This window comes from Cricetulus griseus, chromosome 4, assembly GCF_003668045.3.
Source record: "Cricetulus griseus strain 17A/GY chromosome 4, alternate assembly CriGri-PICRH-1.0, whole genome shotgun sequence".
Lineage (NCBI taxonomy): Eukaryota > Metazoa > Chordata > Mammalia > Rodentia > Cricetidae > Cricetulus > Cricetulus griseus.
The window spans coordinates 204735501-204762281 of NC_048597.1; the positions used below are offsets into that span (position 1 = coordinate 204735501).

At 43.2% G+C, this 26781-nt stretch overlaps 1 protein-coding gene across 1 annotated transcript in view; it reads left to right on the plus strand.

The window, feature by feature from the left end:
- The first annotated feature begins 1939 nt into the window (after positions 1-1939).
- Gk5 (glycerol kinase 5) overlaps positions 1940-26781 on the plus strand; it is a 56860-nt gene continuing 32018 nt past the window's right edge. The window contains exons 1-5 of the mRNA XM_027410922.2: positions 1940-2200; positions 12029-12122; positions 13797-13872; positions 19641-19734; positions 21244-21375. Coding sequence (XP_027266723.1) covers positions 2039-2200; positions 12029-12122; positions 13797-13872; positions 19641-19734; positions 21244-21375 — 558 coding nt within the window. The 5' untranslated portion in view covers positions 1940-2038. The remainder of the gene's footprint in view (positions 2201-12028; positions 12123-13796; positions 13873-19640; positions 19735-21243; positions 21376-26781) is intronic.

Here is a 26781-nt window from a genome sequence, read left to right on the forward strand (position 1 = left end):
GACTCAGCCTCACCCAATTAGTTGAACGTCTTAAGGGCAAGGGTAGGCTTTGGATGGGAGGAAGTCTCAAAACTGTAGCACAGAAATGTGCCTTGTTTGCTAGCCTGCCAGCCTACCAGCCTGTCCTACAAGTTTCCAGGCTTGCTAGGCCCCACGATTGTATACCAAATTCCTTAAAGCCTCTTTCCCTCAGGGAAGATAGCTCAGTAGGTAAAGTGCTTGCCAGTCAAGCATGAGGACCTGATTTATCCCCAGAGCTCATACTAACAGTTTATATAAACCCACAGAGCCCCAAGTCCTAGTGAGAGACTGCCTTGAGGAACAAGCTCAAGCTTTAACTGTGGCTCTCAGGCACTGACTCTCTCTTCCCTCCAGTATTTGTTCAGTTTCATTTTCTCAGGAGAACCAGAGCAGCACTGGACTATTAGTCATTTACATGACTAATAATTACAGTGCTGGGAAGTCACACACACACTCCTGACCAAATGTCTGAAATGGTAGGGCAGGCTGAGGCCATACAGGTAGCGTTGTGCAGGGACAGACTATAAAGAGAGAGGCAAATAAACAAACAAAAATATGAAGCTCATGTTAGTGCTTCAAGTAACATAGCTCAAATGCAATTTGGGCAAATCTGCAGAAAGCAAGTAAGCCAACAAGCTAACACGAAGATAATATTCCTTTAAGCTGATGAATTACCCCACAAAACCTAACTTTGACAGTTTTACAAAAGTCAAGGAACTTCTACAGTCCCCAGTTCTACAGAGCAAAGTGGAGGTGGGAGGAGCAGGCATTACCACTTCCCACAGATCAGTTAGGGGGCCTGAGGCTGGAGGGCTACTTGCACTTTTTTGCCATAAGCCTGTTAGAGCCTCTGTCCTATGAACAGCAGTGAGAAATAACGTGTACCTTTGAGGCTCCCACATTCTCCAAATCTGCAACTGTCAGATGCTGTGGTGCAAAGTAACCCTAAGCTTTATTTCTTTGTGTTGGCAAAGGCCCTTTAGTACGTTGCAGCATCACAGGGACATCTAGTCCTTGCTGTGTATTGTACATGCAAGCTTTTCTGGGTAGAGAAATCATGTGAGACTTTGTTTACTATGTCCAAATATGCTTTTTCTGGGGACTGGAAAGATGGCTCGGTAGTTAACAGAACTTGTTGGTCTTGTAGAAGACCTGGGTTCGGTTCCCATCACCTGCATGGCCGCTCACAACCTTGCCAGGTTCTCCTCTGCCCTCTACAGGCACTAGGCACACCCGCGGAGCACCTCCATGAATGCAGGCAAAACACATAAATCTAAAAGAAAAACTGTAAAACTTTTTCTTCACGTCCCCTGACTTTTCTTAACAGACGTTCGTAAGAAGTAATCTGAGTTAAAAGGGAACTTAAAAGTTCTAAAGGTCGGAGAGATGGCTCAGAGGTTAAGAGCACCGACTGCTCTTCCAAAGGTCCTGAGTTCAATTCCCAGCAACCACATGATGGCTCACAACCATCCGTTATGAGATCTGGTGCCCTCTTCTGGTGTGCAGATATACATGGAAGCAGAATGATGTATACATAAATACGCCTTTAATCCCAGCACTCGGGAGGCAGAGGCAGGCGGATTTCTGTGAGTTCGAGGCCAGCCTGTTCTCCAGAGCGAGTGCCAGGATAGGCTCCAAAGCTACACAGAGAAACTCTGTCTCCAAAAACCAAAGAAACAAAACAAAACAAAAGTTCTAAAGGTCGCTGAACCGTGACATCCAGTACATCGCTACGGTAAACGCCATCTTCGCCCACTTCCCACGCGGCGCTCGGCGCGCGGCCCTGACGTCACGCGGCTAGGGGGCGGGGCGAGGAAGCGAGGCCTCACGAAGGGGCTGGGCGGGGTCTCGAGGAGGGGCGTGGCCAAACCCTCTGAGGGGCGGGGCGGTGGTCTCGCGGAGGGGCGGGGCAGGGCGCGGCGGGGGCAGTGTCCCGGCCGCGCGCGCTCCGCCCGGGGTCTGGCGTTTATAGCTCGCGCGCTGGCCGCCGGTGGCGGCTGCGGTGCGCGGGGTCGCAATGTCCCGGCTGCAGGCGGGTGCAGAGCAGCGGCGCGAGGAGCCGAGCGCGCGGGCCTCGTCGCCCTCTCGCTTCGTGCTAGGGCTGGACGTGGGCAGCACGGTGATCCGCTGCCACGTCTATGACCGGACGGCACGGGTGCGAGGCTCCAGCGCACAGAAGGTGACTGACTGGGCGCCGAGGGTGGGTTGGGGCTCTGACTGCACCCTCGCCCTTTCTGCACCTCTGGGGACTCAGGCCGGTGTGGCCCGGCCCCTGTCCCTCGCTTCCTGTCCCTCGGGACTCATCGTCTAGCTTTACCTGGGTGGAACCGAGGTGACTCGCGGGGCGGCGCGGGCAGGCTGCGTGTATGTGGACAGAAGGAGGTTTGCTTGGTTTTTCTGCACTTCCTCATCGACTTTCCAACTCTGTGTTCACACATTTTAGTTCTTCAGATTTTGATGGACTGTAAACTTACGTTTTTCGGTTGTGTCATTTAAAAACAATTCATTACATTTACTTAGTATGTGTATCTGTATGTGCTCACTGGCTGTGATGCACTTCGCGTGGTCAGAGGACAACTTTCTTGGGTATCCGTTTTCTCCTTCCATCATGTTTGTCCCTGGAATTGAACTCAGGTTGTCAGGTTTGGTAGAAGTACTTTTTTACCTGCCAAGCCATCTTACTAGTTCTCATCTTTGTGTTCCTAAAAGTGCTAGGTACTCACATTAGAATCTGACTTCCATTGATATCGGAGATACTGAACAAGTTTTGAAAGCTGAGTTGTCCTTACTTCTTTCTATCTTTGAGAATTCATAAAAAATACCTTCTGGCTTGAGAAGCCTGCCAAGCTATTGGTTGATCATTGTAAGCAAAGATTTAAACTGCCCATGATATTGGTCAACAGGCAGAGTGCTGATTTCCATACAATGTCAATGCAGTTGATTTGGTGTAGTGTTCTTATTTATTCCTTTCAATACCAGCATTATTTCCTCCTCCTCCTCCTCCTCCTCCTGTTTCTCCTTCTTATCCTCTTCCTCCTCTTCTTCTTCTTCTTTTTTTTTTTTAAGACAGGGTTTCTCTGTGTAACAGCTCTGGTTGTCTTGGAATTCAATTTGTAAACCAGGCTGGCCTTGAACTTAGAGATTCACCTGTCTCTGCCTCCTGGTATATGCACCACCAGTGCCAGCATTGTCTAATGTTTAAACTTTTAGCAAAGACGAGAGACATCTAACTCCTTCCCCACAGTACTGGACTCTTTTTTTTCAGTGTGCTACCCTCTCACTTTGTGGGTGTTTTTCATCTCAGCAATTTCCTAGGAATCTCACTGGCTAGAGTGAAAAAGTAAGTAGTGACTGCCTTGAACATGTACTTAAAGGAAATAGACTTCACTCGGGCTTCTGTAGTAGGCGGTTAGTTGGTTCTGCAGCAGCTCCCTCTCTGGCTGGCTAGCTGTGTAAGAGCATGGTACACCCACTTCACCCATCCCTGTTCCAACCTGAAAGGACGGATAGAAAGCAGACACTGAGCAAGTCTTTATCACATACACAATGATACTTTTTAGTTTTTCTATTTAATGAATGAGTATTTGGATCAAAAAGGAGACAGCTCAGCAGTTAAAGATGACGGTGCATTGCTCCTAAGCTTGACACCCTGAATGATATCCCTGGGAGGGACATTGAGAGAGGAAAGAACTGTCTCCTGCAAGTTGTCCTCTGACCTCTGCACTTTAAGCCATAGCACAAGTGTGCCCCCCATAAATATAAATTTTAAGAAAATTTAGCAAGTTGGTAGACACGCCAGACAGTAATGGCACAAGCCCTTAATCCCAGCATTCGGGAGGCAGAGGCAGGTGGATCTCTGTGAATTTGATGCAGAAGTGATCGGATCTCTGAGTTCAAGGCCAAGCCTGGTCTACAGAATGAGTTTCAGGCCAACCAGGGCTATACAGTGAGACCTTGTCTCAAAATTAAATGCAGTAAAAATAGAATAAATGATATGCAGTTAATAAAAATGCTAGGAATTCAGTTTACTTCATGGGTTATGTGACTTAACCATATAATTTGTGTCTGTCTTTTAAAATATTTATTTTTTGTGCATTGGTGTTTTGTCTATGTGTATGTCTGTTTAAGGGTGCCAGATCCTCTGGAATGGGAGTTACAGTTATGAGCTGTCATGTGGGTGGTGGGAATTGAACCCAGGTCCTTTAAAAGAACATCCAGTGCTCTTAACTTCTGAGCCATCTCTCTGGTCCTGTGTCTGTCTTCTTAATGGGGAAGTTATACCCCTTCTAATACAATGGAAGTATTATGCATAAAAAACCCTAAAATCTTAAAACCCTTAAAGGGGAAGTTATACCCCTTCTAATACAATGGAAGTATTATGCATAAAAAACCCTAAAATCTTAGTGTAGGTGGATTTGATTCATATAGCCAAACAAGTCACATGAAAAAGAAATAAAAGCAAGAGGAGGTCATCCTTTGGATGCACAAGCAGGACAGGCTCCCATGATCTTTTAAGTTAAAATTGAAATCCAAACATGAACCTTTGCATTGAATTTATATGAGGTGTCTCAGGAAACTTCAGTAATATTTTCTTTTCATTTCGTTATGGTGATGATGGAGAACCCCTACCCTACCCCATAAGATCCTGCATGTTACATCCTCAACCCCAGTAATTGGGTTTTGTTTTATTTTATTTTTTTAAGTCTTTCTTGGGACCATCAAGCTGGATCAGTGGGTAAGGTCACTTGCTGCCAAGTCTGATCACCTGAGATAGATTCCTTGGAGCCACTTGGTAGAAGGAGAGTAATGACTTGCCCAAGTTGACCTCAGACCTTCTTACATGCTCTGTGGCATAAGCATTTATCCACACACAGACACACACACACACACACACACACACACACACACACACACACACACACACACACAGTCTTTATAACGGAACCTTAAATATTGGTGTTAAATACTAGAACAATGGTCCATATTTGCAGCTCCCGCATGTGTATTTGATACTTTGTTTTGGAAATTGGAGAAAACTTTTCATGCTCCCCTGCAGTGCTTCTGTGAAAACCCATGGAGCGTGATGTGTGGAGGAGCAGGATAGAAGGCCCAGCATGGAGGCTTCGGGGCCTCCGGCACTGGAAAGCCAGGTTCACTCTTGAACAAGGACTCTGCCTTTTAACCAGCAGAAGGTGTTTCCTTCTTCACTTTCACTGTTTTCTCCTGTTGGCTTAGTGCTCTTCCATAGGGACACCTTTCTCATGTTACATGTTCAGGGATTCCAGTGTTTGGAGTTTGTTCCTAAGGATTAATTAAGTGTTGGAATCTTGGCAGCCAGTGTGGTGCTTTGAGAGCTGAAAAAATCTGTAAGAGGTGGTAGGGAGAAACCATCAGATCACAAGAGAGCTGTCCTTAGAGGGGATTAAGGTACTTCCTGCTTAACACACAGCCAGAACACTGCCTTCCTGCTCTCTGCTTCCTGTTTCCTCCTCTTCCTCCTCCTCCTCCTCCTCCTCCTCCTCCTCCTCCTCCTTCCCTTCCCCTCCCTCCTCCTTCCTCTAACCCCCTCCCTCCTCCCTGCACCCTCACTTTTGAACTACAAGCTTCTAAAAACTGAACTATGAAAACCTCAGGTGTTGTGTTATAGCCGCTGAAAACGGAAATGGCCATGAGCTGTCCAGATGGGTGCCGTGTAGGGATGTTATCCCTAAGTCCATCCATTAGGTATAAAGGCTTGGAAGCTTGAAGCAAGGTTTACCCACATGAAGCTGTTTTGAGGGAAGAACTGTCTGTTGCAGTTGAAACAATCTAACAATCAGGAAAGCCTTGCAGAATTGCTGGGTGGGAGGGGAGTAGATTTTGTTGAACCTGCTTCTGAGGAAAGCAATAAGAGAACAGCAGATCGCCCCCCCCATAACTTTGTTACTTAAGTCGCCCCCAGCTTTCCAATCATGACCACTTTTTCCATGTTGGAAAGTTCCTTCAAATGGTACTCATGGTGGGTTGTCTGCTCATTTTTTCAGTACCATGCTTTCCCAGAAGCACCAAACTCTGGCTAATAATTTGTAGGCACATCCTCTCCAGGGAGAAATCTAGTATCCTGGTTCACAGCAATGAGAAGCAGTGGTGGGGCTAAGTGGTATCAGGGAGCCTGACAACCAATTGACTCTGTTTCTGTGTCCTCCCTTTTCCAGGGCTTGGCTTTAGAATCCCCAGTCTCTGCTATGGGCTGTTTGTTCTCTGAGAGTTTGGTGACTGGCACACGGCCCCTTGGTCTCCAAAGTGCCTGTGATGTTATAGGCACTCAGATGCTGAGGGAAAAATGAACAGAGAAGACACCTGTGGGTGTCCCTCTCTGGGGGCAGAGGAGAGGCGATGTGACTCAGGTCTCATAGGGTACTAGAAGGAATAAAGGCTTTACTTGGAGTGAAATGAGAAGGGGTTAACGGAAGTGTCAGTGTAATTCGAGCAGGGCATTGCCTCCTGTGCCAAGCTTTTGTCACCTGCCCATTCTCTGTGCACTTATATTAAATCCAGTCTGATCCTGTTTGTTCTTTTCTCTTTGTCCATGTCCTGGTACCTTCTTTTTGAGACAAGGTCTCCATTTGTAATCCAAGCTGCCCTGGAACTCAAACCAGGCCTCTTGGGTACAGGGATAACAGGTGTGTAGCCCATACCTGGTTATCTTTAAGCTATTTTTGATGTTTTTCTTTTAGCAGAGTCTTGAAAAGTGTCGGGGATAAGTTCAAATCATCAGTTAAACTTTAAGCTATAGGCTCCTAAAACATTTTTAAAGGAATATTTTTAAATTGTTATTTATGGGTATGTACGTTTGTGTGTGAGAGTGTATGCCTCATGTATGCCCTAGCCTGCAGAGGGTAGAGCTGGAGCTAAAGACGGCTGTGAGCTGCCTGACATGGGTGCTGGGAACCGAACTCAGCTACTAAGAAAGAACAGCAAGTGCTCTTAACAACTAAGCCATCTCTCTATCCCCTTAAAACATTTTTATTTTTAACTATTAACTAAAATAAAATGAAAAAACAATACAAAAACAAAAGCAAGGTGCCGTGGCACACCCTAGCTAGATACCAGGATCTCTGACCTCCACACAAGATGTGCACACCTGCACTTAGGTGCAAGACCGCAAAAAGGAGTGGAGTTTTTGTTTGTTTTGTTTTTTCCAAGATAAGGTTTCTCTGTGTAGCCTTGGCTGTCTTGGAACTCGATCTGAATTTTTAAAAAAATTACCACAAAGTTAAAATGTAAAATGTAGATTTTGGGGAGGGGGGAGGTCGAGACAGGGTTTCTCTGGCTGTCCTGAAACTTGATCTGTAGACCTTGAACTCACAGAGATCCTGCTGCCTCTGCCTCCCGAGTGCTGGGATTAAAGGGGTGGACCTCCACCACCCAGCTAGAGATTTTTTTTGTATATAGTTCTATGAGTTTTAGCACCTATGACACTAACCTAAAATCTCCTTCACACACCACTGTGTGGTACCTCCAGTACCACGTCTATCTCTTTCTGCATTACATAGTTTTGTCTTCTGAAGATTATCATATAAAAATTAGTGTGGGACTGGGGATCTAGTTCAGCGGATATCGTGCTTGCTCTACAGGCATGAGGACTGGATCTCCAGTTCCCACGTTGATATTGGGTGAGCATGGCAGCCCACCCATGACCCAGTGCTTCCATGGTGGAGGAGGGGTTGCTGGAGCTATCAGTCCCAGATCCAAGTAAGAGCCTCTACCTCGATGGTCTTGGGTGGTCAGTGTTAACTGTCAATCTGACAGGATCTGAAATCATCTGGGAGTGTGTCTCTTCTCTTAATGACTCTATTAGAGTGGGAGGACCATCCTAACTGCAGGTTTGGCAGGGATATGCCCCATAGACAGTGGGGACTGTGAGCAGGGCATTGATTACTCTGTTCCTGACTCTGGATACAGTGTGAACAGCTCCTGCCTCCTTAACTTGCCTGACATGATAGGCTGTACCCTTGAACTGTAGCCAGAATAAACCCTTTGACGCTTAGGTTGATTTGTTTTTGCTTTTGTTTTCTTAGAAACTTTATTATTATGAGAGCATAAGAGAAAGGAAGCAGACAGCTCCTATGTAACTGGAGAAGGTCCTGAGAAAGGGTTGCCCTTCAGTTGGCTTTTATCAGGGCATTTTATCATAACAAGAGGTAAAGGAACTAAGACCTCTCCATACACACATGCATGTGTGTGCACCCACATATGTTCAAACATGCATGCAAACATACATATCACATACACACAAATTGGATATGATTTTAATCATGGGAGGCTGAGGCAGGAGGGGCAACTCAAGGTTGTTGCTCTGCAGCCTGCCACCCCTTGCAGTGTGCTGCATAGACATTTCTTTCTTCTGGAATTAAAAACAACAACAACAAAACCCCAAGAACAATGGAAAAAGAAATGTCTTCTATAGAATCATATACAAGTAGGCATCTCAGGCCAGCTTTATTCAGCTAATAGCCTTTTGAGATTGGCCCATGCCATGTGTATTCACAGTTGATTCTTGGCTTGTTTGTTTGTTTGTTTTCTTTCTAGTCCTGGGGACTGAACCAGGGCCTTGCCCTTGCTAGGCAAATGTTCTACCACTGAACTGAATCTCAAACCCAACCCATCCCATCTTATTTCTGATGGTAACCCATCGTACAGACTTACCACGTTCATTCTCCTATTGAGGTCTGTTTGGATTGTTTTCAGTTTTTGGTAGTTATGAATAGAAAATGTAAACATTTATATTTTGCTATAAACAGATTTCAATGGGCGCATGTGTTCTCATTTCTCTAGGGTAAATACTTAGGTAGGAGTGGGTGTGTTGGCATATGGTAAATAAGTGTGTGTATCTTTTTTTTTTTTTTAAAGACACATGCTCACTGTGTAACCTTGGCTGACCTAGAACTCACTATGTAGACAAGGCTGGCCTCACAGAGATCCTCCTGCCTCTGTTTCCTGAATGCTAGAATTAAAGGCACCATCATGCCTGGAAAGGAATGCTTATCCTAATAAGAAATTGCTGAGCTGGGGGTGTAGACACACACTGTAATCCTAACACTTGGAAGGTCGAGGCAGGAGAATTAGCAGTTCATCTAATTAGTCATCTTCAGCTAAGCCAAGAGTTTGGGCCCAGTCTGAACTATATGTGAAATGTTGTCTCAAAATTATATCAAACCACACTACTGCACACCAAACAAAAACAAAACAAAAAGAGCCAGCCCTTTTCTACATTGGTTGTACCATTTTGCATTCTTTCTAGCAGTTCACAGAGACCCAGTTATTTTGCATATCCATCCAGTATTTATTACTGTTTGGCTTATGTATTTATTTACATTTACTATTGCTGTTGTGTGTGTGTGTGCACCTGCTCATGCCTGCCTGCCTGTGTGGGAATGTACAGTATGTGTGTGTGTAGGCACAATGCCTGAGCGTTCCTATGGATGCCAGAAGGGCAGCTTTGTAACATTAGTTCTCTTTCTACCAGTGTCTGACTTCTGAGGATGGGAGTCAGGTACCTTCATTGCTGAGCATTCTTGCCAGTGCCTAGTTTACTATCACCTTTTTCTTATCTACAGTTAGTGGTAACACACTAGTTTTGTTTATTTTTAATTTTTTTATATTTTAAAATCTTTAACATATGTGTATGGCTCTTTTACCTGCATGTGTGTATGTGTACCATTTATGTGCAGTGAGCATGAGGACCAGGATGGAGGCCATTAGATTTGCTGGAACTGGGAGAGCCATGTGAGCCACCATGCGGATGCTGACAATTGAATCCAGGTCCACTGCACAGCAGCCAATGCTCTAACTGCTGAGCCATCTCCAGTTCCAACGGGTTTCTTTCTTTCTCTCTTTCTTCCTTCCTTTCTTTCTTTTTCTTTTTTTTTTTTTTTTGGTTTTTTGAGACAGGGTTTCTCTGCGGCTTTGGAGGCTATCCTGGAACTAGCTCTTGTAGACCAGGCTGGCCTTGAACTCACAGAGATCCGCCTGCCTCTGCCTCCCAAGTGCTGGGATTAAAGGCGTGCACCACCACGACCCGGCGCTTGCTTGCTTGCTTGCTTTCATTTGTTTATTTACTTTTTTGTTCTGTTGAGGTAGGGCCTCCATATGTAGACCAGGCTGACCTTGAACTCACAAAGATGCTCCTGCCTCTGCCTCCCAGTGCTGGGACTAAAGGCGTGTACCACCACACCTGTCAGTTTGTTTCTTTCTAATGGTTAAGGAAGTTTAATGTCTTAATGTGCTTATTTACCATCTGTACATTTTGTTTGGGAAGTGCTTGTTTTACTGTTCTGCTCATTTTAAAATTGGATTGTCATTTGTTTGTTGAGCTTTCTTTATATATTCTGGATCTAAGTCTATGTTGGATATTAATAGGCAGCTATTTTTTACTAATGTATGATTTGTTTCACTGTGCTCGCTTTCTGCCCCTCCCCTCCTTCCTTCCCTTCTCTGATTTCATGACACAGGGTAGCTTTGAACTATCCATGTAGTCAGGGATGATCTTGAACCCCTGAACTTCCTGCTTCTGCCTCCCAATTACTAGGATATTATATGCGCGTAATGCTACCGTGCCAGGAACATTTATTTTATTAGTTCATTTGCCTATTTTATTATTTATTTATTTATTTGTTTGTTTGTTTGTTTGTTTAGGTTTCTTAAGAAAAGTTCTCCCTGTGTAGTCCAGACTGGTCTACAACTCATGATTCTTCTGCCTCTGCCTCCAAGTGTTAGGAGCCACTGTTTGGCTAACATCTTGTGTTGTTTCAAATATGTCCTTGTGTGTGCACAACTGAGTAATCAGGCAGGAACTGGGCTGTGATCTGTCTTCATTCTAACATCTTTGGTTTGCTCTTTAGTGACACATCCCTACCAGCCCGGCTTCCTGTGGACTCAGGAGTTAATCCACAGCCTCCCGGGTCATCTTTCCTTCCTCTTCTCCCTGCTAGTCTTGCTACCTTCCTTTTGTTTTTTGTTTTTGTTTTTGTTTTTTTGTTTGTTTGTTTGTTTGTTTTGAGACAGTGTTTCTCCATAGCTTTGGAGGCTGTCCTGGAACTCGCTCTGTAGACCAGGCTGGCCTTAAACTCACATAGATCTACCTACTCTACCTCCTGAGTGCTGGGATTAAAAGCGTGTGCCAACACTGCCTGGCCGTATCTCTCTCTCTGTCTCTCTCTCTGTCTCTCTCTCTGTCTCTCTCTCTCTCTGTCTCTCTCTCTCTGTCTTTGTTGTTGTTGCTGTTAATTTTCTTTTTTATTTTATTTTATTTTATATTTTGGTTTTTCAAGACAGGGTTTCTCTGTGTAGCTTTGGAGACTGTCCTGGCACTCTCTCTGGAGACCAGGCTGGCCCCAAACTCAGAGATCCGCCTGCCTCTGCTTCCCAAGTGCTGGGATCAAAGGTGAGCACCACTGACGCCCAGTCTGTTGCTGTTAATTTTGTGTAAGGGTTTTGCTGTGTAGCCCAGGCTGTCCTGGAACTCACAGTGTAGCTCAGGTTGTTCCAACTTGAGGCATCCTTTTCGCTTCAGCTCCTGGGTACTGGCATTAAAGCCCGACTGTCATGCTTTCTTCCTCCTCTTCTTTTCTTTTCAGAAGTTTTTTTCTTTGTTTTACACAACAATGTTTAAAGAAATCTTTTGTATCATCATTACAAAACGCCATACTGTAGAAATCTTGAAGAATGAATGTAAAGCTAAAATAAATTAAGTGTAAAACCCTCTGTAAACTCATAGATACTGCTGTGTTGGTATTGGGTTACAGCTCTATTCCTCATGTACTTTCTTTTCAACATCTGGGAGTGAGATAGAGAATGAACCCGTGGTTTTACACATACCAACATTGAGCTATACCCAGCTCTTTTTGAGCAGTAAAAAATAATTATATGCAATCATGTTAATTATGTTAACTAGTAGTCTTAAGATGTAGCTATTATCAGCTTAGTCTAATTCCACTCTCACTAAACCTTCTGTTTTCATGAATAGGTGGAAAATGTTTACCCTCAGCCTGGCTGGGTTGAAATCGATCCTGATGCTCTCTGGGCTCAGTTTGTTGCTGTAATAAAAGATGCTGTAAAAGGTAATAGGATTTATAAAAAGACTGTAGTCTACAGTGCACTTTGTTTGTTTGTTTGTTTGGTTGGTTTTGGTTTTTGAGACACCGTTTCTCTGTGTAACAGCCCTGGCTGTCCTGGAACTGGCTTTGTAGACCAGCTGGCCTCAAACTCACAGAGATCTGCCTGCTCTGCCTCCCGAGTGCTGGGAGTAAAGGTGTGTGCTACCACTGTCTGGCCTACAGTGAACTTTTTCCTGATGAGTTTTCCTCTGCCTTTGGGATAATTTTGTGGATTTCTATTTGTAAGATATATATATATATATATATATATATATATATATATATATATTATGTATATGGTCTTTTATATTTTGTATGTTACATATATCATTTATAATATATATAATACATATAAATATATAAATACAATTATATATATATCATTTATCATATTATATTTCATATATAGTCTTTTTATATTACATCATTTATATATTATCACATATATATGATCTTATATATATGGCCTTGGTGTTACAGTTTCACGGTGTTTTACTCAGAGATTTGTGGTTTATGGTCAACTATTTTGTCAAGGAAAAGTAACAACAGCCATGTTCTAGTTTTTCTGCTATAGGGTAAATAAATGCCCCAGGTCACAGCTAGGGCTCATCTGGTTTCCTGGTGGCTGCAGCATCCAGAGGGTTAGAAACCATTACTATGTACTGTTCCTTCTTTACCAGTTCACAATCCATTTACCTTTATTGCAAGGTAAGTGGTTTTTCCTGTATGGTCCCTTGGTGCAGGGTTACCCATTCTAACACTTGAGATCACCTTGAACTGTTTAGGAGACCCTGTCTTAAGAAAGGGAAAAGAGGGCTGGAGATATGGCTCAGTGGTTAAGAGCGCTGGCTACCCTTCCAGAGGACCGGGGTTCAATTCCCAGCACCCACATGACAGTTCAATGGCAGCTCATAACTGTCTGTAGCTACAGTTCTGGGGAATCCAACACCCTTACACAGACATGAATGCAGACAAAACACCAATGCACATAAAATAAAAAATTTTTTAAGAAGTCAGATGGATAAAAATAAACCTTTACAAAGTAATAACAAAGTAACAACAACCAAAGCCTTAATGTTAACCGTGTGTGGAGGTCCACGCCTGTACTCCTAGCACTCAGGTTGGTGGGGCAAGAGGGATTGCTGTTGGCCTAGGTAGTAAGTGCAGGGCCAACCTGGCCTACAGAATTAGACCTGTTTCAGAAGAACAAAACAAACAAAAACAAAACTCATGATTTTATTTCAATATTTCATCTGTTTATGTTGGAAAATTATGATCTCAACTTCAGCAATTACACTAATTTCCCTAAAGATTTCCATTCAGCATTGTCAGGCAGCTTCTATTGTAATTGGTTATTGCCTAAACTAAAACTAAACTAAGGTCTTTAGTATTATCAGGAAAAAAAGATAGTGTGACTGAACAGTATTTGTTTTTCTATCATTTAAACTTTTAAAGGGGCATTTTTTGTTATTATTATGGTATCTTTTTTCCTTTTAAGTAAAAATAATGCAAAATAATTCTTAGTAAGGCTTTGCTTGCTTGTGGAGCTCAGACATTCTTGTCAGAGATTCCATACTGTATGTTAAACAGTTAAACTTCATTGACTTTTAAACTTGTCTTAACTGTCTTTACCTTTAGCTGCAGGAGTACAGATGCATCAAATTGTCGGTCTTGGCATATCAACGCAGAGAGCCACTTTTATTACATGGAACAAGTAAGTGCTTTGTGTGGCCCGAACTGCTTCAGGGAGTTGGCTGCTCGGGAACCTGTCCGGGGAGTTTTCAGTTTGTGAATAGAAAACCGTTGTGTTTAGCTACAAGAGATTCAAATGAGATTAAGATGGGCTTCCATTTTGGCTCAGCTACTCCTTGTGCTTCATCTGATCTTAACTTCAATAATGAGAAAGAAGCCAGGCATGGCACCCACTTCAGGAGTACACTTAGTGAAATCAAAACCGTACAGAAAAGAAAGGGGCAGAGTGGAACATACAGACCTACAGTTCCAGCACTTGGGAAGCTGAGGCAGGAGGATCGCTTGAGCTGAGTCTGAGGGCAGCCTGGGCAACACAGAGAGCACCCATTTATTTCAAAAGAAAACTTGAAATAGCAATGAGGAGATGAAATTCTCTGTTCCTCTCTTTGGGGTAAGTTGACTTTCCCAATGAACACAAAGGTCTGAAAAAGCTGCCTTATACTTAAGGAAAGTCAGGGGTCCTAACATGTGAGAACATAGCACAACTTAGGCTTACATTCTCAGGTTAGTATGTTAGCGTCTGCAGTGTCTGAGGTGTAAGTGATAAAGCGCACCTTTGCTGTTCGACTTTCACCATCTGGACAACACACCAGGGCAGAAACTGAAGCTAAGATATTGGTAGGTTGTTCAAGACCACTCAGTGACTAGAGTCAGGATTCTAAACTAGCTATTGGCTTGATTTTTTTTGTTTGTTATGTCACTTTTTTTTTTTTTTAAAGTGTTGTGGATTGGATCTAGGGCCTCAAGGGGCCAGGCCAGTGCTCTGCCATTGAGCAGTATCCTCAGCCCCAGATCATTTTGTCTTTTGTTTGTTGTTGTTTTAACTGTGAAGCCTGATATTTTTAAATACTACCATCTTGCCTTCAATATTTGTGGGTTTTTCTACTTTTAAAATAACAATAAGGGCTGGATAGATGGCTTAGCCATTAAAGGCTAGGCTCACAACCAGAAATAACAATAAAAAGGAACTGGACATGGTGGTAGCATGTGCCTGCTGTCCCAGCATTCAGAGATCTGGGTCTGGAGGATTGCTTAAGTCCAGGAGTTCAAGACCAGCCTAGCATTGTAGAGGAACAAGTCAAAATGAAAGGGGAAACAAAACTCTGAGATTTTTTTTTTTTTTAATTAATACTCTAGATTCTGTAGGACGTCTTGAGCTCTGGCAACCAGGTGAAAAGGTGAGAGGAGGAGCTAAGCTTAAAGATAGAATCAGGGTGAATTCCCAAGGATCTGGCTTTTGATTCTGTCTGTATTAGGCCAGAGGAAGAAAGTTTTCTTCTTTCCTGTGAGCCAGGCTTGGTGGCTCACACCGGTAATCCCAGCACTCACATGGCTAAGGCAGCAAGAGGCTACTAGTTCATGGCTGGCCTGGGCTATATAGTGAAACCTTGTCTCAAAAACAAATAAAAATCTATAATGCGAAATAAATCCAAAGGAGCAGCAGACCCAGCCTGTGGCACCTTGTGTTGGGTGACTCATTCAGGATGTTTTGTGCATTGTAGATATCCCGCCCTCAGGACAAACTCAAATGTCTCCAGACATTGTAAAATTGCTCTCACTTGAGAATGGCCAGCAGAAGCTTCCAGAAGCAGGCATGTTATCTCTGGTAGACACTGTGTGGAAAAAAGAGAAGCAGAACACAGCTTTACACTGACGTTTTCTTCCCTCAGCCTTAAGGAGATTCAGGGCCAGGAGGAAGGCTGGCAAAGCAATGCCAAGGCACCCTCGAGAAGTATGTATGGGGAGGTGGAGGCTGGAGAGAGTTCCCAGGGAAGAGATTGGCTGGAGATAGCCCTATTGGTCAGAATTGGAGATAAGGTCATTGGTCCCTTAAATTGTTTTCGTTAAAACCAGGCTGCTCTGTCATCCATGGCAGGAAGGCAAGTATTAGGCAATAGTTTTTCTGTGACAGTGGGACAACACTTTAATTTTAGAAAAAGTTGCTCAGGCTCTGATACAGTTCAGGTACTGTACTGGTGTAACAGTCAAACAATTTATTGTGAATTTGTTTACTTCACTGTCCTTTTTTTTTTTTGTCTTGAAATGTTTATATTTTATGAATTTTGGGAAAACTTTTTGCAGGCAAAATCTGAAATATGGACACATTTTGAAGAAATGTGTATGGCCTCATTCTTGTTTTATGATGAAATAATGAAGTCTTATTCTGCCCATCTGGCAGTAGTGAGTTACTGTGGTATGTCAAGATGGCACCATCCACCGACTCCCCATAAATGCAAAGACGACAACACCAGATCAGATAGCTCAGAGTGAGCAGAGAGTATGTCATGTTCCACTGAGAGACAGATTGGAACCCGTGCAACAGCCATTGTTCCAGGCCAGTCAGCTCCTTTCCTTTCCTTTCTTTTCCTTTCTTTTCCTTTCTTTTCCTTTCCTTTCCTTTCCTTTCCTTTCCTTTCCTTTCCTTTCCTTCCTGTTCTGTTCTCTCTCTCTCTCTCTCTCTCTCTCTCTCTCTCTCTCTCTCTCTCTCTGGTGTGTGTGTGTGTGTGTGTGTGTGTGTGTGTGTGTGTGTGTGTGTGTGTGTGTGTGTGTGTGCCATAGAGGCCAAAGATTAACACTCTTCCTCTGTTGGTCTCTGCCTTAGTTTTGAGTCAGAGTTTTTCACTGAACCTGGAGCTGACCAGTTGACTGGACTGTCTGGGCCTCCCGTCTCTGCCTCTCCAGCTCCTGGATTAAAAGTGCACACTGAAAGTGACTTTTTGCCCACTGGCCATCTCTTTGGCTATGTATCTTTGTTTGAGATAAGCTTTCACTAAATAATAGCCCAAACTGCCCTCAAATTTGTGGTAATTCTCTTGCTTCACTTTCCTGAATTGGAGATTGCAGGTGTGAGCTATCATGTTGGGCTTTTTTTGTTTGTTTGTTTTGTTTTTGTTTGTTTGTGACCATGGTGCATTCCTGTCTTCATGGCCTTAGAAACTGATTTTCCTTATGGCATTCATATCAAGAAGTTTAAAACTTGGAACTTTAAGTTTTCTCCTTGAGCCTCTCCGCCCCATACTCCCACAAAACCAGGAAGCTCAGTGTTATTCAGTTCTTAATTTTTTCATATTCTTTTGAGCTAAACCTTTTTTTTTTTTCATGTTTAGTCCATGGTGTACTTAGCTTGCTTTCTGCAATAATTATGTCGTATTTCCTCCATTTTGCTGCTTTTGAAAAATCACGACTTGTTTGTTTCTTCAGTTGCTGAGTCTCTCAGGGAGATTTTGCCAGCCAGCCCCAGATCAGGGTGTGTGCCAATTAGCAGTGTAAAATGTGAGTCACAAACTGGGATCACTCAATAACTGCTGAGGTTCTCAGCCAATGACTCTGCTGCTTGCGGAACTGAACACAAAGGCGAGGGGAAGGCAGTGTCCTCGGGGATTTATATTCCCATTGCCCTATATAAACGACTCTGTTCTCAGCCAGATGTGGCTTTCACTGTAGCATCTGATGCTTGTGTTGATGGTTATTACTAATTGTTTCTGACACCAAGTATGTTAACAGCCACAGAAGGGTGTGAAGTGTTACCAGGATTGAAGCTGTTTGTTTAAGATATTGTCATTCGTGTTCCTCTCTGTTTTCCCCTCTTATAGAGCTAAAACTAACCTAGTTCTATGTTAATTGAATATCGGAGTGTATGCCGACACTTGAAATCAGCGTCTAGATTGTTTTATATTGCATTTTAAGTTAGCCCCATTTCCATCTTGTGATTTTTCTCCTCTTCAGCTAGACTTTTGGCTTCTCTGTGCTCCATCTACCTTCTGGCCTTTGAACACTCAACAGCCATTCTGTCAGAGCACTTAACTCCTAGTTCATGCTGTGGTTCCTCAGAGCCTGTATTTGTCCTTCATGGGGCTTGTTCCTGTTGTCTGTAAGCGATGGGGTCATTATTTATTTGAGTCCCATGGTAAAAGTATATTCACCAGAGCAAAAAGGCCTGTGTTCTGTTCACTGCTCTGTCTCTATCTTCTGGAACAAATACCTTCCAAAATGTTTGCTGAAACCAGTGAAGAAATGACAAGGGGTATGGGCTGCTCAAGTGAACGGTGGAGTGATAGTATTAGGAATTGAAGATGTTTAAATTGACAAAGAAAAAGGCCTGTGTTTGGATAGAAGAGGTCAGGACTGGGGCATGCAGCTCAGGTCCTAGGTTCAATCTCCAGCACTGTAAAAAAAAAAAAGAAAAAAAAATTTAAGGAAAAATATTAGTACACACCATGGGTAACTTGCAGGAGCCTCAGAAGAAGATGGCTTTTTTTCTTTATTTCTTAGCTCTGTACTGTTATTGTATTGACCCAGGGTTTGCTAGGTTTTGCTTTGCTTTGTCTTGTTCTTTCAAAGAGAATGGTGAAGCCCAGGCGGGCCTTGAACTCATCCTCTTGCCTATTCAGTGTTCCTCCTTGTTTTTGCCACCACCAGAAGATAATTAATTAATTTTGAGATAAAGTCTCATCTATCCCTGGTAGATCAGGCTGGCTCTGCATTCACTGCAGTCTTCCTGCTTTTGGCCTTCTTAATGAGATTACAGGCATGTGTCACCATGCCTGGCTTTTGTTTTTCTTTTTTCCTTTTAATTTATTACTGGGAGCTGGACCCATGTTTGATTCTCAGCACCCACACGATGGCCATTAACCATCTAATATGACTAATAAACTCCAATTCTAAGGAATCGATGACCTCTTCTGACCTCTGCAGGCTCTTGATGCATGTGGTATGCAGACATACACAGAGAAAACACCCATACATCAGATACAATGAAATATTATTGCATATTGTCTATATGTGTCAGTCACCATGTGTGTAGAAACATATTTGGGAGTTTGTTCTTTCCTTCCACTGACGTTGAACTCAGGTTATCAGGCTCAGCGGCAGGCACTTACCTGCTGAGCCATCTCACTGGCCCTTTTCTTGATTGGCCGCATCTTGGTAATCGTATTAGATACCAAGGTCTAAAGCTGAGAGATACGGAGAGGCTGAAGAGTACTGTAGACCTGCTGTGGGTCAGAAGTTTGTATGTGATTGTGTAAGGGTGAGCATGAGGGAGGGGAAACCATTGGCTTTTTGTTTGTTTTATTTTTTGTTTTGTGAGACAGAATCTTACTATGCAGCCCTGGCTGACCTGGAGCTTGCTGTGTAGACCAGGCTGCCTCTGTAGTGCTGGGATTAAAGGCCTGTGCTACCCTGCCAGGCCTCTTAACTCTTTAAAACATAGAGCATATGTGTAAGGCCTTGGCAGCGCTTTTGTTGTTGAAAGTTTACATGTCACATTGTTTCAAAAGTACAGTCCTTTTGGGTAGAGTCTATTCAAAATCTGATACTATATGTTACATAATATTTCTGGGGGGGGCGTGGCTTATGAAACACGTCTCACTCTGTAGCCCAACTCGTGGCAGTCTTCCTACTTCAGCCTCTCAAGTGCTGAATAAGCTATAGCCAGTTAATGTCACACAATTGCTATAGCATGTGTTCAATTTATAAAAACCAAAGAGAAGTCAATAGAAAGTTCCATTTGCTTTATTGTATTTTGAAATTATAGTGTCTTTTTTCATTCTTTAAAATTATGGTATGTCTTTTTTATTATGTTTTCTCTTTGGGCAGTTTTTTTTTTTTTATGCTAGGGATTGAACCTGGGGCCTCCCACATTCTGGCAAGTGTCCTGCCAGCATCCCCAGCTGACTGTGGCAGACCTTTGGTATCTGATCTGTACTTTACTATCAACATCTTTCCTAGGAGAACAGGACATCATTTTCACAACTTCATTAGTTGGCAAGACCTAAGGGCAGCTGAACTTGTAAAATCCTGGAATAATTCTCTTGTAATGAAGGTAAGTTTTTAATTAAATGTTTTTCCTTTTTGCTATAAATATCTCTTAGCTGAAACTTAATTGCAGAGTCCCCTACCTTTTATATGTTATGACATTAAGGCTAAAAGAGTCAATCACTCATTTCCCCAAAAAGTGAAATGTAAAAGCATTTGTGGTAGATTGATGTGTTTTATTGCTGACCCCCAAGAAGGCTGGAGCGGGGTTGGGGTGGGCCCGTGTTTCATATGATCAAGAGAATTCATGTTTCTGCCTGGGAAAAGAAAAACACTGCATGGATTGAAACTACCAAATTGCATCATCGTTTCTTACAAACTGAATGGATATTGATTTAGCCACAGCTCTTCGCATTACACCTGGTGCATTGTAGGCCACCAGGAAAGGGGAGTGATGACAATGACAGTAAAAACAGCATGCACTAACTGCCGTTGTGTCATTCTGTCAAGTACCCCACACTCCTGAGTGTGTTGTTATTGAGGGAAAAGATGAAGCAGTTTTCCGCCCCTCAGATAGGGTGCAGCTGGCAGCATTGATGTTATTACAGGTATTCAGTATTGCAGATGTTGCCTTCTAATGCCCTGTGGTCAGATGCCTTCTTAGCTACAGTAGCATTCTGAACTGGTGCAAGAGGAGTGTCTGGAGAGTTAGTTACAGGTCGGCCTCCACAGCCTCATGACATTTAGGTTGGTTCTGGGGATCAGAATGTCAGTCCTCTCATGTGCACAAGCACCTTCGCCTCTGAGCCATCTCCTGTTTGTTTACTTTAACACAGGGTCTCCATTGTAGCCCCTGACTTAGACCATCTTCCTACCTGCCTCCCAGGTGCTGAGGTTGAAGTATGCACCACTAAGCCTGGCTCCATGTTGTGTTTTTGTTTGTTCTTAAAAAATATTTTTTAAAGATTTAATTCATTGTTTTTGTTTTGTGTGTATGAGTGTTTTGTCTGCATGTAGGTTTGTGCACACATGTGCCCAGTTCCCACAGATGTCAGAAGAGGGTGTTGAATTCCTTGGAGCTGAAGTTACAGAAGGTTGTTAGGCACCCTGTGGATGGGTGGAGCCAGACTCAGCTGCTCTGCAAGAGCAACAAGTATTCTTAACCACTGAGCCACCTCTCCAGCCTCTGTGTTTTGTTTTATTAGAAACTTCTTACAGACTGGAGATGGCTTAGCGGTTAAGAGCTTTGGCTGCTCTTTCAGGGGTCTTGAATTCAATTCCCAGCAACCACATGGTGGCTCACAAAGATCTATAGTGGGATTTGGCATGAAGTCACTAGAGCACTCATAAAATAAATAAATCTTTAAAAAAAAGAAAGAAAGAAAGCAACTACTTAAGTTGGACTTGGTGGCACAAGACTTTAATCCCAGTACTTGGGAGGCAGAAGCAGGTGGAGCTTTATTTCAGGGCCAGCCAGGACTACATAATAAGACCCTTTCTCAAAAAAAAAAGGGGGGGGGCAGAATCAAGTACCATTAAATGCATTTTCTTAAAAATATCTTTTGTTTTTAAACAGCTATTGCGTGGTTCCTGCCGAGTCCTTCACTTTTTCAGTAGAAGTAAACTAATGTTAACAGTCAGTCGCTTCAATTTCACCACCCAGCACGCTACCTTAAGATTGATCTGGATTTTACAAAACCTATCTGAGGTAAGAAAAGATTGTATGATCATGACTGTGGGGAAGAAAAATTCAAAGAATGAAAACGATAATCCGATGGGCGTTGTTGGCGCAGGCCTTTAATCCCAGCACTCGGGAGGCAGAGGCAGGCAGATCCCTGTGAGTTCGAAGCCAGCCTGGTCTCTAGAGCCAGTGCCAGGATAGGCTCCAAAGCTACACAGAGAAACCCTGTCTCAAACAACAACAACAACAAAAAAAAAAAAAGAACACTAATCCAGCTGTTTGGGGGGAAAGGAAGTACTCGGCGATACTGGAGTAAAAGACAGCAGTATCGTTTGTTTCCTGGGTTTAAAAATCTTTGTGTTATGTCAGAGCACCTGTAGGAGGGTGGGCAGAACCGAAGTGTGCCACTCAGTGTCCTGTGAAATAAATATCTGTGTGGCACCACCTGGGTCAAGTGCTATAATACAACTGGGCATGGTGTTGCACACCTGTAACCCCAGCAATTGGGAAGCTAAGGCAGGAGACTGACGGTAAGTTTGAAGCTGGCCTTGACTACATTGCAGGGGATGAAGATGAGATGATATCCATGAAGGGAAAGTGTCCTTTTATCCATCAGGCTTTTAGTAAGTGACTTTCACAGGTACTCAGCTTTTTGGGTGAATCAGGCATGCTACAGGGGGGCTGAACTTACATTAGGCTCACTCAGGTAAAAGTAAAGTTGGTCAGGCTCTGCTGAACTGATGTTTTTGTTTGTTTTGTTGTTATTGTTGTGGCTGATTGCAGACTGACCAATTTTAAGGAATACAGCACCATGTGGGCTCGTTTCACAGTGATTACTTCATTTCCCCTGCCAAGAGCTCATCCTCAAAGATCTGGACCCTGAGTTCTTATTTTACATTCTGCAGCAGTTAATCGGTCGCTGTATCAGCCTTCCTCCCTGGCTCCTGCAGCAGTGCCTGAAGTCTGAGAAGCTGTTCTTTGCATTTACCTATGTTTCTAGTTTTTAGGACAGCTATTTGTCCTGTGATGTCAACCTTGATGGATCAGTGAAGAATTGAACATCTGATTCCCCTGCCTCCACCTCCAGAATGCTGGGGTTATAGGTGTGCAACTGTGCCCTGATGTTTTCTCTGAATTAGAAAATCCCCCATTGAAACCCTAGAGGCTGAGTTTCCTCAGTATTGTGCCATACTGAGTATCCAGGTGTCTGAGTGGAAGTGAGACATTGAAATATCTGTGACTTTTTTTGGTTTGCAGGGAAGTTCTGGTTGTGTTTCTTGGTTTTATGTCAATCAACGTTGTCTGATTTGATTTCTTTAAAGGAAGTGGTATAGGTAGATCTTTCTTTCCCTCCTGCCAGTTCCCAACCAAATAACCAACACAGAGACTTAATATGAATTACAAATGCTCAGATGGTAGCTCAGGCTTATTACTAAGTAGCTCTTGCAACTTAAATGAACCCATTTCCATTAACCTCTGCATTGCCATACGGCTTGTGGCTTTACCTGTCCCCCAGCATGTCTTGCTCCCTCTGCAGTATCCTGGCAACTCCTCTGATTACTCCTTCTTCTTCCCCGAATTCTCAGTTTGGTTGTGCCATCTGTACTTCCTGCCTAGCTACCAGCCAATCAGCTTTTTTATTATCAATGAGAGCAACACCTCTTCACAGTGTATAAAAGGATTATTTCACAGCACATGGGAGATCCCTATAGGATACTGAAGAATGAGTTAGAGGTGACGTGGAGGGACAGGTTGGGCAGATGAGGACAGATGAGTTGAGGTAAATCATGATTTAGGAAATTGTTGTTGTTGTTGTTTTGTTTTTTGAGACAGGGTTTCCCTGTGGCTTTGGAGGCCGACCTGGAACTAGCTCTTGTAGACCAGGCTGGCCTCGAACTCACAGAGATCCACCTGCCTCTGCCTCCTGAGTGCTGGAATTAAAGGCGTGCACCACCACCGACCGGCTTAGGAAATTATTTTTTAGTCTACTAATAATATCTAGGACTTCAACTTTTATATTATCTGGATTAAAGGGATTCTTATTCCTTTTTTCCTTGGGCGTGCTTTGGCCTGGTGTTGTACTTCACTGAATGGCTAGAGAATAGTATTTTAGGTACTTAGGACCATAGGATGTGTGACACAGCTGCCCAGCTGTTGTAGCTTGAGCAAATAAACATGGTTGTATTCTCTTTACTTAGAAATTCTAAAATTTGAATTTTAGAGTTTTGTCATAAAATATCTGTCTTTTTCAATATCATGACACAAATTCCTCCCTAATTTTAAATCAACAATATTGAATCTTCAGAGAGACCATCAGAAGTTGCCAAGGCAATTGTCTGAGTTTACATCCGGTTCTGTGATGAAGTACCCTGGCAAATCCGACACAACATATGGCAGAAAGCTTTCACTCCAGCTCGTAGTTACAGGTTCCGACCCATCACAGCAGGAACTGGATTCGCAGGAGCTTGAGAGGGCAGGTCCCATTGCATCCTTCATCAGTAAAGGAGAACAAAGGATGCATGAAGCTTTGCCAGTACTTAGCATAATTCTCTCTTGCTTTGGTGTTTTGGTTTTTTGAGATAGGATGTCTCTAATCCTGGCTGTCTAGAATTCTGTATAAAAACCAGGCTGGCCTAGAAATCACAGAGTCCCATCTGCCTCAGCCTCAAGTGCTCGATTAAAAGTGAGCACCACCATAGCTGGCACTTTCTCTGTGTTTATAGATGGACCCAAACAGAAATCACACTGGGGGCTGGAGAGATGGCTCAGCAGTTAGGAGCACTGCCTGCTCTTTCAGAGGACCTGGGTTCAATTCCCCAGCACCCACATGGCAGCTCACAACTGACTAAAATTACCACACCAACTATAACTGTTAAGAGTATTTGGGTAAAGTTTTCAATTAACAATAATTGTGCCTTGGATAAACTTCATTGTCTGTGATACTGCCATTTTTTCAAAGCTTCATTTCATGTTTTAGCCAATAAAAAAAGTGGGGGAACTGGAGAGATGGCTCAATGATCAAATGCACTTCCTGCCTTGCAGAAGACTTGGCTTCAGTTCCCAGCATCCATCTGATGGCTCATAACCATCTGTAACTCCAGTTCCTGGGAATCCAGCACTCTCTTCTGATCTCTATGGATAGAGTCCTGGCACATACACACATTCAGGCAAACAGGCACTCATCCACATAAAATAAAAATAGATCTTTAAAAATAGATTAGAGCTGGAGATGTAACTGAGATGATTAAATATTTGCTTAGTACACCCAAGCACTGGGTTCAATCACCAGCTCCAGAGAAAAGGTGGGGGGGGGGGATGCAGAACAGGAATGTAGTTTTAGTGCCAGAGCCCTCGATTAGCCTGTCTGAGGCTTCGTGGTTTACCCTTAGCACCACCAAAACAAAACACATGGTAACTAACATTTTGATCAAAAAAATAATACCCAGGTGTGGGCTTCCTACCTACATACAATCTGGCAGCAATTTGGCATTAATATACAGGGGATCTATAAGGTTCATCACATTCCCTGGGAGTTAACACATCCCTCTAGGCTGTGTAGTCATCAGGAAAGGGGGAGAACTTATTAAAAAAAAAAAAAAAAAAAAAGCTTTTTTAGCAAAACAGTGATACAAACACAAGCTAACAGGGTTAGTCTTCTTTCCATAGCTTTCCTGAGAATCCATCCAGTACCCTAAGCTCCACACAGTCGAAGTTTGCTTGTTTATTTATTTATTTATTTATTTATTTATTTATTTATTGGTTTTTTGAGAGAGGGTTTCTCTGTAGGTTTGGACACTGTCCTGGAACTCTCTTTGAAGACCAGGCTGACCTCGAACTCAAAGAGATCCGCCTGCTTCTGCCTCCCGAGTGCTGGGATTAAAGGCATGCACAACCACTGCCCTGCAGAGGAACTTTGTATTGAGAACTTTTCCACTGCCCCCACACTGTGTGTGTCTGTGTGTGTGTGTGTGTGTGTGTGTGTGTGTGTTCCAGCCCCATATAGGTGCCAAAGGAAAATGTTGGATTCCTAAGAGCTGTAGTTACAGGTGGTTATGAGAGAGTGCCTAAGAAAGTGCCTGATGCGTGTGCCTCAGGAAGTTCTCTTAACCACAGAGCCTTTCTTTCCCCTTCTCCCCTCTTCCTCAGTTTTTAAATTTAAAAACTGTTGTGTTCTTTTTTTTTTTTTTGAGAATTTCAGACATGAGTCCTACACTTACACCCCAATGTCTTTTTTTTTAATCCTCTGTATATTTTTTCCTTTTTTCTTTTACTAGAAAGAAAATTATTAGCCAGGTGGTGGTGGCACACGCCTTTAATCTCAGCGCTCAGGAGGCAGAGGCAGGCAGATCTATGTGAGTTCGAGACCAGCCTGGTCTACAAGAGCTAGTTCTAGGACGGCCTCCAAAGCCACTGAGAAACCCTGTCTCGAAAAACCAAAAAAAAAAAAAAAGAAAGAAAGAAAGAAAATTATTTTACATGTCAATCCCAGGTCCCTCTCCCTCCCCTCATCCCCATGTCTTTTTCACGCTCTCAAATTCATGACCTCCTCTTTAATTATTCTGATCATATACGTACATATAAATAATAAAACCTGTTAATCCATTTACTGCTGCATATATATTCTCATACATTTAGGGCTCACCACTTAGTAACCTTTCAGGGGACTCATTCCCAGAGAATAGGGATTCTTCCTCTCTCAACAGCCAGTGCCTGTAGCTCTTCATCTAGGTGTGGGGACTTGTGAGATTTCCCCATCCACATTGGCTTATAAAAGTGCTGTCATGCCAACTTTCCTTAGGTGACCATATTGTTAACAGTTTCATGGGTGTAGCTGCCCTGTCCCATGCAGAAGACACGGTCTTGCAGTAGATGTCTTGGTCCCCTGGCTCTTCGGTCTTCCTCTTCCGCAGTGTTCTCTGAGACTTATATGTAGGGCTTGTGTTGTCGGTGTATCAAATGGTTTGTGCAATCCACAGTCACTTGTTCTCTGTATATTTTGACCAGTTGTGAAGGGGTGGATAAAACATTTCTTTAAAATAGGTGGTAGGTTGGATTTAGCCCTTGAGTCATAGTGTAATGTTACTTCTTTAGGTCATACTGGTATATCTGTGTATTTAAACTAAAAAATATGTATGCCCCCCTTGAAAGACCCCCAGACCCCTAAGGGCCTCAGGATCCTGAGGACCCCCCCCCCAGACTCAGAAACCAGACCAAGAGCTGCAAATGCAAGAGGGTTTATTGAACGAATGCGCATTCGGGTGTCAGCAATACCGGGAAAGCTGCACATCCCAGCATGGGGTACAAGCTCCTTATATAGGAAAAAAACCACAGATCAGCATACAGGCAAGGGGCACAAAATGAATGATTACAAAGTATGATCTCATGTTAGAGTGGTCACCCAGGTGTGACCTGCTTTTCTACAAAGGAAAAACC